Source organism: Furipterus horrens, unplaced genomic scaffold (genome assembly GCF_987537825.1).
Source record: "Furipterus horrens unplaced genomic scaffold, mFurHor1.1.pri manual_scaffold_7, whole genome shotgun sequence".
In the NCBI taxonomy this organism is placed as follows: Eukaryota; Metazoa; Chordata; class Mammalia; order Chiroptera; family Furipteridae; genus Furipterus; species Furipterus horrens.
In genome coordinates, this window is record NW_028327177.1 from 29,453,390 (window position 1) to 29,468,964 (window position 15,575).

General features: G+C 38.7%; 1 protein-coding gene across 1 annotated transcript in view; it reads right to left on the bottom strand.

Moving 5' to 3' along the window:
- Positions 1–224: 224 nt before the first annotated feature.
- The window catches only part of CPQ (carboxypeptidase Q), a 441,869-nt gene continuing 426,518 nt past the window's right edge, over positions 225–15,575 (bottom strand). Inside the window, exon 8 of the mRNA XM_090282787.1 lies at positions 225–733. Coding sequence (XP_090138913.1) covers positions 570–733 — 164 coding nt within the window. The 3' untranslated portion in view covers positions 225–569. The remainder of the gene's footprint in view (positions 734–15,575) is intronic.

Here is a 15,575-nt window from a genome sequence, read left to right on the forward strand (position 1 = left end):
CATATATCTGGTGATAGACCTTAGCACTCATCTTTAATAAGGCAATGGGATTATATGTACTTGACTTTTTCCCTAAATGGTTATATCTTTTTTCTTCTTAATTAAAAATTCCATATCTTAATAAATATGTACAAATTAGAAAGCCAAATTCTTCCATACATTCAATGAAGACTATACTATAATTATATATTTCTTTTATCCCTCAATAAATAATATAAAACAAAAAAATTAGTATCATTTTATTTGATTTAATGTTCATAATTACACATATAGAAGATTTATCTAGTATTCCACTTTCAAAGCAGAAACAATATTTTTTACAGGTGGTAAAAAGAAATACCCCACTGTGTCCCCTACCATGTTGATTTTATGCAAGGGTGGAAATAAAATCATTCCTTATTTTAGAAACAGAGAATGTGGAAAGTATCAGAAAAGATGATAATAGTATGAAAAAGTGTATGTTTTAAAAATGAAGCAGATGAAATTGTTAGGTGAATAAGGGCTTCCTGAAGTTGAAGACCCAGGATTCTTGGCTAGAAAGGGCAGAGGTGCCTTCTGTCTTGTTCTTGCTAGAATCTGGGCAGCATTTCTTCCAGGTCTGCAACGACGTAAGAGACAACAGCCCAGACAGCAGCAGCAACATTCATCTCCTTTGGATCCATGACCGTCATTGTGTCTCCACGGGAGTGATGGAAGGAGAAATATTTATACAAGTCATCAAGTAGACTGGCTCCTGGGGAGAAAAGAGGAAGAATTGTCTTAGTAAAGGATTTTGACAGAAGCTGCTGAATAGCTCCTCAGAAACCACTGCCACTCCTCTCTGCTGCATCCTTGCCCGCTCCTACCATTAGGCCACAATGGCAAAATACTTTCCCAGCCTCTCTTGCACCAATAAAGAGCCATGTGACACCATTCTGATTACCGGGATGTGAGTGGAAGCCATGGGAAGGTTCTCGGAAAGACTTTACTGAAAAAAGAGGCAAATACCCTAATGATACATTACAGGTAGATAAGTTTGAAGCTATTGTACATGAGGGTAAAAAAGCCCACATACTAAAAACGGCAGAGTGGAAAGGCGGAGAAGCCTGGATTGGAAAATATTGTTAATCTAGGGAACAAACTCTGTGATTCCTCCCTCTGGACCTTCTGTGAGGTGGGATCAAATAAACCTTTATATCTTTAAGTAACTGATACCAATGTCTTCATATTTATAAGAAAAAAGTATCTTTTTGTATCTGCAAGTGCAAATTATGTACTTTCCTGGATAAAAAAGGTCAGCACTCCTTTACTCAAGTTTTCCCCTTCAAATCATACATTTACTTCCCATGAAATACTCTGGCCACCTCCAAGAGCAGCATCAGGAGTCTCTGCCGCACTTGAAAGCTTTTCTCTCACTCCAGTGAAGCTTTTCTCTGGTTTCAGGCATGGATCAGAGACTCAAGGAATCTTGGCTGTCTCATGTTCATCCTTTAGAACCTATTGAGCCCATGTTATGGACTTCAATTGTAGTTCTTTAGTCTCTGGCCTTGATTTATATGTTTATGTATTTATTTATTTATTAACTTATTGTTTTATTGTGAAATACACCATACATACATAAGATGGTAGAGAACATTAACGTACATTATAAAGGGAGACAATATGAAAGTACACATATGTGCATAATTCAATGCAAGAAAGACATTACCAGAGCCTTTGAAGCCTATTTTATGAGCCCATGTCTCTCAGATACCCCTTCTCACTGCTTAGATATTTTCCTCCTTCCAGTTGTCACAATCTTGTTGTGCTTTTTATTAACTATATAAATTAATATATATAATTGTTTAATATTGTCTGCTTTTGAACCATATACTACAGATACACTTGTGACTTGCTTTTTCTGTTCAACCGTATGTAAAACTTATGTACGTTATTGTGCAGAGCTGTAGTATTTTCATTTTTTATTGCTGTACATTATCTCATTGTATTTATTTACCCATTTTGTCTACAATGGGCATTTACATTGTTTTCAGTTTTCTGCTACTATATGCTGCTAGCAGCATTCTTTATGGTCTAAATAGAGGATTGGAATTGCTGGGTTACAGAGTATGTATGTGTTTAATTTTATCATGGAATTCCAAAATGTTTTCCTTTGCAATTTATACTTTCATTGTCAATATACGAGTCTTTCTCTTCCTGCCCATCCTCTCTAGCACTTGGTATTGTCAAGCTAACTTTTGCTAATCTGGTGAGTGTGAAATATCTTATTATGGTTTCAATTTTAATTTTTAAAATTATTAATGAGATTGGGTATGTTTTAAGGTATGTACTTTTTGGTCATTCATGTTTTCTCTTTTGTGAACTGTCTGTGTCTTTGGCCATTTTTCAATTGATTTGTATATATTTTCTTATTGATTTGTAGTTCTTGATAGATTTTTGATACTAATCTTTTGTTAGCATTAAGTTTGTATACATCACTTCCCAGTTTGTGGCTCTTTTTACTCTGTCTGGTGAATAGATGTGTTTTGGTGAATAGACGTTTTTACTTTTAATATAGTTGAATTTATGAATCTTTTCCTTTATGATTTTCACTTTTTACATCATTTAAGAAACTTATCCTTACCCTAATATCATAAAAATATTTTCTGATGTACTTAAACTTTTAAAGTTTAGCTTTTCACTTTAAGTTCTTCATCCATTTAAAACTGGAATTGATTTTTGTGTGTGGTAGGCTTTATTTTATTTTTCATTTGTCCCAGCAAAATTTACTTCGTATATCTTTTTTTTTTTTTCTTCACTGATCTGCAGTATCAATTTTGCAATATATCAAGTTTCCTTGTATGTGTGGGTGTATTTTGGGGCTTTCTAATTCTGTTCCACTGGTCTGTTAGTCTTTTCCTCTGGCAATACCACAGTATTTTACTGTTGCTTTCTAATCCTTGTTTCCCAGCAGGGTTTGTTTCTTCTCTTCCTTCTCCTTCAGAAGTGACATACTATTTTTGACCATTTTCTCTTCCAGATCACGTTTGGAATCATTTAAAAATATTACAAAAATGTTTTTCAGTTTTGATGAAAATTGTGTTTCTCTATTTATTGATTTTGGGAAAATTAACACTTTTAACTAGGATACTGTGTTCTTATTTGGGAAAATGGTGTTTTTCTGTTTAAGTCTTCTATAATATCTCTATAGTGTTGTAATACAGTTTTGCATACTTTTTAAAAAGTTTTCTTTCCTTTATGGTTTCTATATATATACCTTTTTTTTTTGCTAACTGTAAATTACACATTTTAAAACATTTGCATTTTATGTGTGTAGCCATTCATTTTTAGTATCAAAGATACCTCTGACTCATAAAACGGAAAGTGTTCCTTTATTTTCCTACACTCTGGAATAGTTTGTATAAGATTAGAATGATTAATTTCCTGGTTATTTTGTAGAACTCCTTACAAAATCATTTAAGTCTGATATTTTCTTTTTGGTAACATTTTTAACTAATGATTCACTATCTTTCCTGATTAATGGGTGATTAAATTAACTTTGGGAGTCACATGTTTCTAGGAATTTATGAGCTTTGCCCAAATATTCAAAATAATCATCATAAAGTGGCCAATAATATCCTGTTTTTGATCAGCTCTAGGACTTCCAGTCAAGACGGAGGCCTAGACAGATGTTTTAAAGAGTTAGGGTGGGGGGTCAGGGACACACCGAGGGAGCATTCCCAGCTCCTGACCAGACCCCACAGCTAAATGTCCCAACGCAAGGGAAAATTAAACCTCATTGTTTCTGACTGTGCAAACCAGTGGGTGTTGGGGCAGAGGAAGAAACTGCCGGTCTCTCAGCAGAGTCCACTTGTTTAAAGGGCCCCCATGGTCCTAGAACATCTGCAGACCCACCCGCTCTGGGTACGATGCCAAGGGCAACAACTAGAGAGGCGCCAGTCCCATACAAAGTGAGAGAAGTGCCTGGAAAAGGGGCGAGTGCTGAGCAAGCAAAATTGTTCCCTCTCAGACCCCTCCCCCACATACAGCACCACAACGTGGTGAAACAGGTTGCTCTCTACTAATGAGAAAACCTAAGGCTCTGCCCCTTACAACATAACAGGAGCAACAGCCCTACATAAGACACAAAGACAAACAAACACAGGAGCCTGTGAAGATGAGGAGACAGAGAAGTATGGCCCAAAAGAGAGAATGGATCAAGGTTCCAGTGGGAGAACTAAGTGACCAGGAGATAGCCAACCTCACAGATGAGGAGACAGACAACCTAACAGATGAAGAATTCAAAACACTGGTGATAAAGATGCCCACAGGCTTGACAGTATGGCAGATGCATAAGTGAAGAAATGAAGGCTATGCTAAATGGAACGAAGGAAAATCCACACAAAACCAACAGTGGAGGGAAGGAAACCAAGGTTCAAATCAATGATTTGGAACATAAGGAAGAAAAAAACAGTCAACCAGTACAGAATGAGGAAACAAGAATTGAAAAGAATGAGGAGAGGCTTAGGAACTTCTGGGACAACTTTAAACGTGCCAACATCCAAACCATATGGGAGCCAGAAGGAGAAGAGGAAGAGTAAGAAATTGAAAACTTATGTGAGGAAATAATGAAGGAACACTCTCCATATTTGGTGAAGGAAATAGACATACAAGTCCAGGAAGTGCAGAGAGTCCCAAAAAGGACCACACCAAGACACATCATAATTAAAACGCCAGAGGTTAAAGATAAAGAGAGAATCTTAAAAGCAGCAAGAGAAAAGCAGAGAGTTACCTACAAAGGGTTGCCTATAAGACTAACAGCTGATTTCTCAAAAGAAACTTTGCAGGCAAGAAGGGACTGGCAAGAAGTATTCAAGGTGATGAAAAGTGAGGACTTACAACCAAGATTACTCTATCCAGCAAAGCTATCATATAGAATGGAAGGGCAGATAAAGTGCTCCCCAGACAAGGTAAAGTTAAAGAAGCTCATTATCACCAAGCTATTATTATATGAAATGTCAAAGGGACTTACTTAAGAAAAAGAAGATCAAAATTATTAACATTAAAATGACAACAAACTCACAACTATCAACAACTGAATCTAAAAAGTAAAAACAAAAACCAATGAAGCAAACCAGAATAGGAACAGAATCATAGGTATAGAGATCATCTGGAGGGTTATCAGCTGGGAGGGCAGAGGGGGAGAAATGAGGAAATGGTGCAGGGATTAAGAAGCATAATTGGTTGGTACAAAATAGACAGGGTGAAGCCAAAGAATGTATATGCATGGCCCATGGACATGAACTAAGGGGGATGGATTGCGGGGGAAAAGGGGGTTATGGGCAGAGTGGAGCAAAGGGGAAAAATTGAAACTACTGTAACAACATAATCAATAAAATATACTTTAAAAAAATCCTGTTTTTATCTTTTCTTAAATGTCTGCTGAATCTATAGAAATGTCCTCTTTTCCATTCCTGATATTCATTATTGGTGTCTTGTCTCATCTTGCCAGCAGCTTGTCAGTTGTATTAGTGTTTTGAACAACAACAGCAACAACAACAACAAAATACTTCCTATTATATAGTTTTTCTATCATTGATTTCTACTCTTCTATTACTTCCTTTCTTTTTCTTTCTTTGGGTTTATTCACTTTTCTCTTTCTAATTTTCTAAGTTAAATGCTCTGTCTATTACTATGCAGACTTTCTTTGTCTCTAGCATAAGAGATAAGGCTACAGATTTCCCCCAATACTGCCTTACTATCTATATCTCACTAGTTTAGATGAGTTATTTTCATGATCATTCAGTTCTAAAACTTATAATTCTTAGTTTGATTTTTCTTTGTGTGTTAAAATGTGCTTTTAACCAATAATTTTCCAAAGTATGGGGTCTCCTTATTTTTCATTAGTGATTTCCAATTTAACTGTTAGAAAATGTGGGCTGTATGATAGAGTCTTTGATTTTGTTGAGATTTTCTCTATGGGATATCGTGTGATCTATTTTTGTAAATGTTCCATGTGCTAACAAGAATGTGTTTTCAGCATATTGCATATGCCCATTAGATCAAGCTTGTTAATTGTGTTCTTCAAATCTTTTAGGCTCCTTACTGATTTATTGTCTATTTGATCTATGAATTTTGAGAGAGATGTGTGAAAATACCCCTCTGTGATTTTGGATGTGATGATTTTTCTTATACTTCAGATAACTTCCTCTTTACATATTTCAAAGTTACGCTATTAGGAGCACCCATATTTAGATTTACATCTTCCTGGTAAACTGAACATCTTTATTAACAGGTAGTCATCTTCTTCATTTGTGGTAATGCTTTTTGTCTTGAAGTCTAGTTGTTCCTGATATTCAATACAGTCACTCCTGCTTCCTTTCGCAGAGTATTAACTTAGTATGTCTTTACCCATCATGTTAGTTGGAGGCTTCCTTTGTCCTTATGTTTTTAGGGAGTTTCTCTTATAAACAGTTTAAAATTGAAATAAAAAATCTAATCTAAAAATCTTTGATTTTTAATTGAAGAGCATAATTCTGTAGATTGTGGTTGTTAAATTGGATTTATTCGCATTATCTTACCTTTTGCTTTAAATTTGTTCACTTTGTTTTCTATCTTTTTTACCGTCTTTTATTTGACTTTTTCCCTCCTCTCGTTTCTTTTTCTCTCTCTCTCTCACTCTACTAGTTTGGAAGTTATATACTTTTTTTTTAAGTCTGTCAGTAGAGACTTTCGAAATCATATCTCACATATTCATCTTAATAAGCTTAATCAATATCTTATATAAGAACACTGGGTCCCCAAGGGTAGGTAGGACGACGACCACACCCAGCTCAAAGCAGCTAGAAGAGCATGAGATCACCATTCATTGTACTCTATAAGATTATAAAGGGTCTCAAGTCTGAGAGGGGGGGATTGTTGTTTTTTTATTGTTATAAGAATTAATAAATAATTAATTAATTAAAAAAATAATATAGGAAAGGGAGAAACCGGAGAGCTTGTATGCGTGACCCATGGACATGGCCTGGGGAGGGGTGGGATTTCTGGGGGAGGGGAATGTTGGGTGGGGGGGAGCAAAGGGGAAAAAATGGAACTACTGTGACAATATAATCAATAAAATATACCTAAAAAAAACCCAAAAAACACTGGGTCCCATGTTCTGTCTCTTGTCTCATATACACTCACTGCTTATTAAAATCCACAGTCTAGAAAAACAGGTATTGGTTGGAACCCTCAGACAAATACAGTAGTCCCTCTCTATATCGCGGTTCACTTATTGCGGCCTCACTGTATTGCAGGATTTTTAAAAATATTATATTTAATTATTTATCGCAGATTTTTCACTATATCGCGGGATTTTGCAGTACTTTATATGTATGTTGTTAAGGTTACGTAGGTTTAAGAGTGTAGAATAAATGTAAGGTTCCTTACTTCATGGGGGCGGGGTCTAGAACGTAATACCTGCGATAAGTGAGGGAATACTGTATTAGGCTCCAGAATTTTCTTATCCATATAGATTCTCACGTTATCATTTTTCACCTCTAAGGAATTCCCTTACTTTGCCTCCTGCTAAGTCATGTATCAGAGAAAAAAAATTACTGTTTTATCTAATAATTATCTTGGGGGAAAGGAATATATGTATGAACTTCTGGTCGACAACATTGTCAGAGCTCTCTTCCCCCAATCCTTTACTTCCTGCCCAGTGGATTAGACACTTCATTGTTCCTGAGCCCTTGGTTGCCTTAGGATGCTGTCTAAAATTTCCCTACTCCAACCCAAGTTTTAAAAACTTTGTGCCAAGGTTTTCCCCTACGTATTCCCCCAGATTTCTTGCTCTGGAGTAAAAGACGATTTACCTCTATTCATTCATATTGTACACTAAGTTCACCCATGGTGCTATTAAACACAACACAGGCCAATAATCCAAAAAAAGAAAAAGTATATAATAAAGCTCAACTATGAACCTTGACAATTAATGGCTCCAATGCCTGTCAGCAAATATCGCAAACAGGGTGTATTAAGCTGTCAATAGCTATCAAACGCTTCACTCATGTTGAGGGGACTTCTTCCTTTTCACTAATTTTTCTTCCTGAGTAAAACATGTTTTCTGTTAGCCCAGTAGCTCAGAAAGAGTGGAGCTCGCTATCACCCAGTCAGCTAACATAAAACCTTCAGTAGACAGGCTGGAGCCAAAGTTTACGAATGTTCAGAAGGTTCAATTCAATTCACTTGGATATACTTGAGTTCCTACAATATTGTAGGCAATGGGCTAAGGACTGTGGCAGATAAAAAGGTAAAAAAGACAGTCTCTACTCTCAAAAGCTTATTTTGCAATAGAGACAGAGAAAATGAGTCCACAAGTAAGTAATACCACAGTTAGAATATACTGAGTTTTACCAGGGAAGGCCAAAGAAATGGTGGATAATCACTCATGTAGTTAAATGACTACATGTCACACCTAGACTAGGTCCCCTTGCTGGGTGCTCTTCAAATTTCTCTTAAAATAACCTTCATCACACTTTGTTATAATTGATTACTTCACATCTGTTTTTCCCATTATATTATAAACACCCTGAAGGCAAGCCACTCTGTCACCAATGCCTATAATATAGCACCAAATGAAAGATGAATGCATACTTGTAGAGTGAATGAATGAAATCAGTGAATTTTATGAATAAACTGGGCATTGCGGATATTGTATCAGTCAAGAGTATTTGTAGTAAACAACACTACACGAAAGGAAGTTGGAGAACTTAATGAAAGGATTATTTACAAAGAGTAGTTAGGGTTAAATAATACAAATAAGGGATGATGAAGTGCCCCAGTGCTAGCAAGAGATAGCCTTTCCCACCAGGAGGTCTTAAAGAGCACCGAAGACAGCAGCTATAACTATAGTTACAGCTCTAGGAGAGAGTCGCCAGAGGAGCTGTGTTGTCTATAGAAGCCAGGAATCGTCCTGGGCTGTGCCTCCCATAGCCTACTGGTCCTCCCCTTGGCCAAACCCAATCATAAGCCAGAGGGCAAATGTAACTTGTCAATGCAGTCCATAACAGTTAGCCTCCAGGGACACAGTGTAGGGTAGAGAAAGGTGAGGATGATATAAAGTGGTGAAAGAGAATATCCAGTAAAGTACTTGGGATGACAACAGACAGAGATGGGGCACAGGCATTCCAGGTCAATAGCATATGTGAGCATTCCAATTTGGATGATACAGGGTGTAAGTTGGGTTAATTATTAGCAGATAAAGTTGAAAACAGACCAAATGTAAATGTAAATGGGGAGCCATGAGGGTTCAATGGGCAGAAAGGTTGGGAGACTGGAACTGCTCCTTAGGAAAATGCTCCAGAAAAATGTGGAGGACCATGGAGGTGAGGAGACAGCTGGGAAAGACAGTCTTGAGGCACAGGTAACAAGGCCCAGGGCCAAATGACAACATCCCAGACACTGAAATGCTCTGGAAAGCATGTAGATGAAGATAATGAAACCTCCCAATGCAAAGGCCAGAAGTCTCCTTATGCCATGAGCACACCCAGGAGAGACAAATCTGAGTGTTTAGTTTGATAGTAGCTGAAAGCATTTAAACAGAAGCCATGACATTTTAGAATTAGTGGAAGTTGGTGGGGAGCATATGTTCCCTGGATCCCAGAGATTATCAGGTGGATGTCAAATTCACATACAAGTTAAGGACAAAGTCAAGGAGTTCAAATAATGGAAATCATGTAGGGTGGATGGAAGATGAATCAGAATTGTCGAGGTCAAGAGACAGACAGGAAAGGACATTTAATTCCAGCAGACAGAGGGTGGCTCACTTGGGGCTATTTTTCTCCCATTCCAAGCTTCTTAAAGACACTGCCTGTTGCAGCCAAATTCCATATTGAAAAAATAGAAGCAAGACATACTTGTGCATGCCCTCTTCAGGGCCCTGAAATTCCCTTTCTGTCTCAGACTGAAAGAACTTGACTGCCAGATGGGTGGGAATTTGACTGCTTCCCTTTAGAACTAGTGACTTAAGGAGGTCATTTCCTCAGAGATCATCTCAATTCCCAGGAACATCTTACAAAACTAAAACAACTCCAGAAAATCTGATACCACCAATGAGAATGCTGATAACCACTGGAGATAGGCGGGTGGGCCTGCTGACTGCTTTGCGCTTTGTCTCTCCAATTCCAAGGAGACATTTTATCAGTGACAGCTACTGATCTAAAAGACCAGTGCTGAGGGAGAGCCTGCATTTCAATTTCTGAGAGCACTTGACATCCAGAGTGGGGGGGAAGGATAACCATCTGCAGGGATAAATTGCAGTGTCTTTTGACAGGTATATGAGCGCTGAACAGGGAATCATCAAGTGCTTTTTAGAAATGGAAAGCTGGCAAGAAGGAGCCTGCTCTGAAGTCCCCAGTTCACCCCCTGGAAACAAACTACAGCATTATTAGGGCAGTTTGCCTTTAGAAAAGCATTTCTAAGGGAGGTTTAGAATTTAAGGATGTGAAGACATATCCTTAGTATGATATATCAGCCAAGAAGTTGGACCTGGGCAAGGAGGTACAGCTGAGAGAATACAGGGGTTAGAGTCACATAGACTTCAGTTCCAATTCAAATTCCTCTGCTAAATAATGGGGTGACTCTGGGCAAATTATTCAAGGCCTTTTAGCCTTAGTCTCCTCACCCATGAAATAGGGCTAACGATACCCAATTTTCAAGATGCTGGTGAGGATTAGTAAACACTCATTACTTTCTTATAGATGTTATATAACCACAAAAGATGATCAATTAAACACAACTTGAAGGACTTAAAATTCTGATTTAACATATCAAAGTTCTGACGAATGTTCTTAATATGGGACAGTTGAATTGTCAAATCTATTCTATATGAACCCATTTCGACCTCGGTTTGGATTATTTTTCTTTCTCCTTCCTTCTCCTTCCCTCTCCTCTCTCAATCCTTTTTGTAAACATTCATCTCCGAAAATATTTTCCAGCTGTGTGACTGGGTGACGATGGTCCAAAGAATATTATAAGAAATGTCTAACATGCCCCATGCTGTTCTCAGCAGATTGCAGTCTTCACAGAGAGATCCCAGGAATGACTGGTCTTCGAGGGATATGGGAACAAGATTGAATACCTGCTAATTTCTGGAGAGATGGGTAGGTAAATACAAAAAGACTCTCACAGCCCCCTGCTATTGTAGGTTGACTCTCATTCATATAATCACTGGGTTTTCATGTACACAAATTAAGCAATTTGTGTTATGTGAAGTTTTTGGAAGACATTTAAAAGCCCTGTAAGTTTACATTCGAGTCTGTTATTTCAGTGCATACATTGGCTGCAATGTTGCATAAAGAATACACTCACAGGCAAGCAGCTGTGGAAAATCCATTCTCCTTTATAAACAGATCTTGAACAGTCTGGGGTATGCAATTTAATTGCAATAGAATGTATTACAGACATCCCCCCCATCATAATAATTGTGCAGTTAGAGAAGAACATTATGGTCTTCTACCCTGCAAGAATCTCCCTAGAATCTGTGAATCTAAAAATACATTTAAAATGTAATTAAAATTATTATTTTTTTCAGCAATATTGTCAAATAAAAAAGCATCATTACCAAAAACAATTAGAAAATCAATTCATGGAATTTGTAGACATTTAATCTCTCTTTTCAGAAGGGGCAGTTTTATCCCAACTGTATTAAATCTCATTGAAAATTAGAGGGAGAAGCAGTTAATTAATAGCTTCATAACCCACAGCTCTCCAGAAGAGAAAGCAGCTTATAAGAGGGAAAGGAAAAAAACAGTAGAACAAAGTAAAAGATAGGACAGGAAAGGAAATGGAAAACATCCCAGATGAAAACTCCATAAAAAGTATTAAAATTTTAATTTATAAACTCTCAACCTATCCAAGAATTTTCAGATCTGTGCTAAAAAGTTTCATGTGTGCCACAAAGCTCCCGAACCTTCTGTCTCTATGGAAAACTTGGAGAAGTTGCTACACAATGTAGGTCAAAACCAACATACCTGGCGGGCCCCCAGTTCACATGGACCAAAACTCTGTGATAATGATTCATTTCTCCATAAATCTGAAGAACTGTATGGCAGTAGTAAGACTAATTAATCACTACTACATGCAGTTGGTACTACAGACTCTCCAAATGTGGAAATAACAAGAATACTATTTGTTGAATGCTTCCTGTGTTCCTACGGCTTTTTTGGAGATTATTTCATTAAATTCTCCCTTTAACCCCATGAGAAAGTGATCCTGTGTCATTAACAAATGTAATATAGATTAAGTAACTTGTCTAAAGTCATACAGCAGGAAGTAGTAGAGCTAGGATTCAAACCCAGGTGCCTCTGATCTAAAAGCTATGCTCCTAGCCAGTTTTTTGTACTTTCTCTCACTGCTGTATCCTCCCAAGTGGAAACTGTTTGCATGACTCACTCCATTTACTGCTCTGGTCCCCCATCCCCATATGTACTTCATGACAAGGAGATGTAAGTTTGAGCTGCAGGTACCTTGGACCATGAAACAGGGTGATTAAAGGATCCAGACTTAGTGAAGTAAAATGTTAACATAGATTTTTGTCTAGTAGACATGAACATTATTTCTTTCCCATAGAACAGATAATCCCAAAGGTTACTTTATTGTCCTCTAAGACATTAACCAGTTTTATTTAACCTAGCAATCTTATCCTAGTATTTCTTCATTAAATTAGATAAACTTAATTTCTTTTTTTTTTTTTCAGATTTAATGTGTTTTATTGATTAAAATATTACATTTGTGCTAATTTCCCTTCCCTCTGCTCCCCTCCACCCGGTGGCCCCCCTCCCTCCAGTTGTCCCCCCCTTTTAGATTATGTCCATTAGTTGTGCATACAGTTCCTCCCAACCTCTCTCCGTCTATTTCATTCCCTCCTACCATGATCCCCAATTCCTATATCATCTCCCTCCCTCTCCCCACTCCCCCTCCCTGTTGACCTCCCCCCAATATGCTTCCCGTACCCATAGTTCCTTTTCCACTCTCGTTGCCTATTTAGTTTGCCTTTGTTTCATCTCCCTAGCTTCTGTTTTTTAAACCAGTCCCTTTAACATCTCATATAACAGTGGTTTGGATCTAATGAACTCTTTCAGTTTTATTTTGTCCTGGAAACACTTTCTCTGTCCTTCTATTCTGAATGACAGTTTCGCTGGATAGAGTATTCGTGGTTGTAGGTTTTGGATTTTCATTACTTTGAATATTTCTTGCCAGTCCCTTCTTGCCTGTAGGGTCTCCCTTGAGAAGTCAGCTGATAGTCTAATTGGGACCCCTTTGTACATAATTCTTTTCTTCTCTCTTGCTGCTTTTAAGATTCTCTCTTTATCTTTAATTTTTGACATTTTGATTATAATGTGTCTTGGAGTAGTTCTCCCTGGGTCCAGTCTCTTGGGAACTCTCCTTGCTTCCTGGACCTGCAAGTCTATTCCCTTCCCCAAGTCTGGGAAGTTCTCCTTTATTATATTTTCACTCAATTTTTCAAGTTCTAGTTCATCTTCCTCACTCTCTGGCAAACCAATGATTCTTATGTTGGGCCTTTTATAGCTGTCCCAGAGGTTTCTGATCCTCTGATTGTTGCTTCCCATTTCCTCTCTCTGCATTGGTTGACTTCTTGTTCCTTCTCCATATTCCAGTTTGTTGAAATGAACTCTGGATTTTTTTTCCTCACCATCTGTCTCGTATGTGGTTTTGTTCCTTTCGTTATGAATGTTTTTCGCTTCTTTCTTATCTTTTTCCTGCTCTTTTGTGAATTCTGTAAGCCACCTGATAACAATGGCCCAGAACTGAGCCTCTGACAGGTTTCTTATCTGTTCATCTGTCAGGTTCTCTATCTGCTGCCTGGTGAGCTGTGTCACCGGGATTTCTATAGTTGTCTGCCTCATTTTGACAGATGCGTTTTGTTTTCTTGGGCCGGCTGTAGGGGGCAGTGCCTGTGTACGCGTCACAAGTCAGCGACCGGCGCCTGTCTGCGACCTATTTCGCAGCCCTGTGGTGCTTTCTTTGGGGGCGGGGGTCCAAGATGGATTCACACAGTTATTCCGCTAGGAGACCGGGATCCGTCCTCCCGCCCCCCTGGGCCTCACTGTTCAAGGCGATGCGGTGGCTGTTTTCCCCAGCGCTGGGGTCGCGCACTGCCAGGGGCTTGACCGCAGCCAGGATTCCTCGCCGCCCGCCGCTCCAGGTGCGACCGCAAACAGCACCGCCCTCTTTAACTCTTACCTGCCCAAATGGCACCGCTGGTTTATAACTTCATATGTTGGGCTTCCGTGTAGTTTTATTTTCTGGAATTTCTAGTTATCCTTTGTTTTGAAGTAGTTGTATTCCTCTCTAGTTGTAGAGGGAGACCTAGCGCGTCCGTCTAAGCCTCCATCTTGGCCGGAAGTTCTAAACTTAATTTCTTAAATTCTCTATAAATTGGTGTTAATGTCTGAGTCCATCATTAATTAATTAATTGAATTAATGATTTGACATGAATTCATTTTATATTTGTGTGAAAATCATGATTTTGCCTTTTAGAAAGTTATAATTTAATATCACCTACCTTTAAACCTTAAAAGACCAATTCTATTCATCTTTCTTTTCAAAAATTAAGTGACTTACAAAGTCACCCCCTATGATTTTATCTGTGATCACCCTAATAAGCAAGAGCACTGAGCAAACTAGTCACCACAATAAGGGCGGGTTTTCTGCCGTCTTGTATGGTAGTGGATGCTCTTCAAATATAAAGAGAATTCTGGGGTGGGGGAAAGACTAAATATAAATTTTATGCATACACATAGACACTCAATACCTGATACACATACTTGTAAATGTATACGTATGTATCAATATGTATGTGTGTGTGTGTGTGTGTGTGTGTGTGTGTGTGTGTATCGTCGGCAGCCGTCCGTCTCGAGGGACGATGGTGTAGCATATGTATAAATATATGTCCTGGCTGGTTTGGCTCAGTGGATTGAGTGTCGGCCTGTGAGTTAAGTGTCGCTGGTTCGATCTTCCAGTCAGGGCACATCAGAGAAGGAAAACTCTGACTCCAAAAAACCTCCGCTGCCTTGCGGCATACCTCTTCAGGGGAAAGGCTAAGGGAGTAAACCCCGACAGAAAATCCGGAGCCGGAGTCCCTAAGGCGGTTTGACGTTGTAGTCAACACCGGCAACTCCTGCGGCGCACCTGAAGCCAAGCTGTATTGACTCCGTCTTTCCCTTGGACCCTTCAGCTGCGAAGAGAGGGGGGGTCTGCTGCATGGGCAACAGCAGACCCTCCATATCACCCTGCCCAGGCTCTGTAGCTTCAGCTTCACTGGAGAGGACACTCCAGCGTCATCGCAAGATGTCGATTCAACACGGGAGGAGACAGATACCGTGTCACTCCCGAGTCGGACTGCACAGCCATTCTCGGCTGTGCAGATAAACTCTTAAGAAGCTACACCATCGTCTCTCGAGACGGACGGCTGCCGACGACGATATAAATATATATGTCTGTGTCTTTGTGTGTATATTAGGCTTGTCCTCAACATCTACCCACCCCCTAATATCCTTCTTTCTCTCCTGACTCGACTTGTACCTTCCCCAAGTCATAATTTTATATTTTAT